Below are 3216 nucleotides of genomic sequence, written 5' to 3' on the forward strand. Positions count from 1 at the left end.
TAGTGCGATCTTTTATACAAAATTTCATAGCTTCATTTATCGCTTAGTTATGACACTTTATAGGTTTTCGGGTTTCGCCATTTTGTGGGTTCCAAGGAACATGTGTACCAAGTTTCGTCAAGATATCTTAAATTTTACTCATATTATCCGTTGCTCGGACAAATGGACGGACAGACAGTCATCCGGATTTTAACTATTCACGCCATCCTGATCATTTTGATATACATATATAACCCTATATCTAACTCGTTTAGTTTTATAACTTACAATCAACCGTTATGTGAACAAAACTATAAGACTCTCTTAGCAACTTTTGTTGCGAGAGTATACACATTGGGAACGAATTCTCTGTGTCCGTCTGCCTGTAGTATGGATTACTCATTGCCCTCCAGAACCACCAATATATACCTATATATACAAATATTTTATTCGCAATGCAAATTATTTATTTGTTATTAACCACCACCAGTTTGATTTCCATATTTCTTTGAAAAATAAGTGTAAATATTCACCAAAAAATTAGTTTAATGCGTTTCAATATCCATTACATCGATTTACTCCTCTTCCAAACCTTGGTTAATAGTTTGCTTTTTAGGTAAGCGTTTCGTAAGATTTTTTTTTATCATGAGCTGTCGCTCAGAATTTGGTGCCATTCGGTGCGCTGGTGTCATTGCCATATCTGATTTGGACAAGTTTGCAGTTGACTCTTCCTCCGCGTTGTCTTCCTCATTTATTTGATCCACTGGCTCAAGTTGGTGATTCGACGGCATCATCATCCGTTGCCCAGCACGATAGCATTGATGAATGAGGAAAGCTCTTTCGCACTTATTGTCGCTATACTGGCCTAAGCACTCTCGTTCCAACATGCGCTTGGGATCGGTAACATCGCCCAGCAAACTAATGAGGTCACGTTCGACAAAAACTCCGTTACGCACCACTCCCATATGCTCGTAAAGACAATGGGTGAAACATTGTGTGTTCTTCGTGGCATTGCTGAAGTCGTTTTCATTGAACTTACGCAGCTCGTCCATCGACAGATCAGTCTCCAAAGCACACAACCGCACCATTTCCGGATTGATGCGATGTTGATCCTCGGACACGCTCATGTCGAAACTCATTTTGATCGAAGCGGATCGTGCCTATGGTGTAGTAAAGAAACAAATATTATTTGTAAAAGTTACTCGATCCTTTTTGTAATTTTACTCACTTCTACACCTGGAAAGGTTGGCAGTTCCACCATGGCAGCCAATACCAAGGCAGTGAATACAATTAATTTGCTGTCCATATTTTCGCTCTCTGTTTGCTGCTGACTGCTTGACCACTGCAAGTTGTACACTTTTATATAAATATTTTATAGAAAGAATTGGTATTTTTATTTTTATTTTTTTATGCGATTCTTTCGAGCATAAAATATAATCGCACATGTAATTAAAAATTTCATGGCATATTATTTCGTACAAAAATGTTGTTGTATGCCTATGCAGCTTGTGCGGCTTAATCCACTCGCTTATGTGACAATATAATGGCGTGAATTAATTTTAATGTTATTTTTTAATTCTCCCGCTAAAGCCAATTGCATTTTTATTCAATTGATTGCTTTGCCCGAAAGCTGATTGTGCAAATACCCTTCGGAAATAGCAATTAAATATTAAATTGTCGGTGCTAATGAGGGGTTGGTGCTTCATTTTGTCTTAATTCAAAATATCATTAGATATTTAATTCTTTCGTTGATGCAGATGATCCGAAGAGTAGTAGTAGTATACCATCCTCACTAGATTGGGAGAACGAAATATAATCTCTCGCTACTAATTAGAGATAATAATATAATTTTTGTTAATACTTGGAATGTGGGTAGTTAGCACTGGGCTCTAGGTAGAGTTTTACTAAACAATCGAGCAAACACGAACTAAGTGTATGGACTATGATGGGTGAAGTTAATAAAATATCACTGAATATGATTTGAACTTATATTTGGATCTGTAGAATGGTATAGCAGCATTCTACGAACGATTTCGAAAGAATACATATATCGTCTACTATAACTCAAATAAAATTCACTCTCTCTCTCAAACTCATTGAAAATGTAACAAAAAGCAACTCACTTGACAGTGTAATGCGGTTTGATATTCAGAAAGGCATGTAAGGTAATGACAGTAATTGTGACCAACAAATTTAGAGATTCAAAAAACATAATCCAAATATTCCCAAAAAACATGGCAACCACTCGAAGAGAACTTATAGCGAAAAGTTATAATATTATTTGAATGAATTATTTACTTTTAGAATATTAAATTTTGAAGTACTAAAAAAGTATTCCCTGCGAAATGTAGAATATTTCAGGACACACTTAATATTATTCATTAATAATTTCCCCCCGGTATAACGGTATAATTACTCCTTTAATATCCCGAGCATAAGAATTAAAAAATAATAATTTAATATACATATGATGACAACAAATAAGGTCATACGACAACATTTCATAATCCCCTAAAGCAAATTAATTTCAGCCACAAATAAATCAATCAACTGTCTCCGGAATTTATTGATACAAATATGTACGATATGGGCGATAGCTATATGGCAATGTGAGTAGATAATAGTAATTTATTATTTTAAATAAATACGATGATGATTTCCTGATGAAATGTGTGACGGATTTCGTTTTATACTTTATGACTCATTGCATGAATGATTGGACCAAAATTGATGAGTTTGTGGCTATAATGGTTCTTACTTTTGAATTGCTATTGCATATAAAGTGATCACTTTAATTTATTTATTATTGTTAAAATTTATATTAATTATAATTGGTAAGCGTAATAGTAAGTGTTTACATTTCTTTAGAAATTAGCACATGTAATTCAATGACATTTATATCTTTCTACTTTACAAAATCACTTTGTTGAAACAAATACAACTTTGGGGATGAATAATCCTGAAAATAATTATACATATTTCTTAAAAGTGATAATGGGGCCACCATTGAGTGCTATTTAACTGGAAGAAACTGACCGAATTATAACAATACATGAGTATGTCAATTGGTGACCTAGAGTAAGTCAACTTGCTAAACTCTAAATGCCTTAAAATGTACCATTGAAATCATATTTCTGTGCTTAATTAAAAGTAAAAGACTAAAAAATGCCGTTTATATGATAGATATCTGCTTGTGCGGAGGATTATAAATATTTACGTTAGTTAGAAATATGAAAA

General features: G+C 33.7%; 1 protein-coding gene across 1 annotated transcript; it reads right to left on the minus strand.

Annotated features, from left to right (window-relative positions):
- Positions 1-438: 438 nt before the first annotated feature.
- Positions 439-1347, minus strand: LOC105215210 (general odorant-binding protein 56a). The gene is made up of 2 exons (XM_011189012.3): positions 1208-1347; positions 439-1139 (listed from the first exon to the last, which is right to left on the minus strand). The coding sequence occupies exons 1-2, from the start codon at positions 1283-1285 to the stop codon at positions 555-557; spliced, it is 663 nt and encodes a 220-aa protein (XP_011187314.1). The 5' UTR covers positions 1286-1347; the 3' UTR covers positions 439-554.
- Positions 1348-3216: the final 1869 nt, after the last annotated feature.

The sequence above is a fragment of the Zeugodacus cucurbitae genome, chromosome 6 (genome assembly GCF_028554725.1).
Source record: "Zeugodacus cucurbitae isolate PBARC_wt_2022May chromosome 6, idZeuCucr1.2, whole genome shotgun sequence".
Lineage (NCBI taxonomy): Eukaryota > Metazoa > Arthropoda > Insecta > Diptera > Tephritidae > Zeugodacus > Zeugodacus cucurbitae.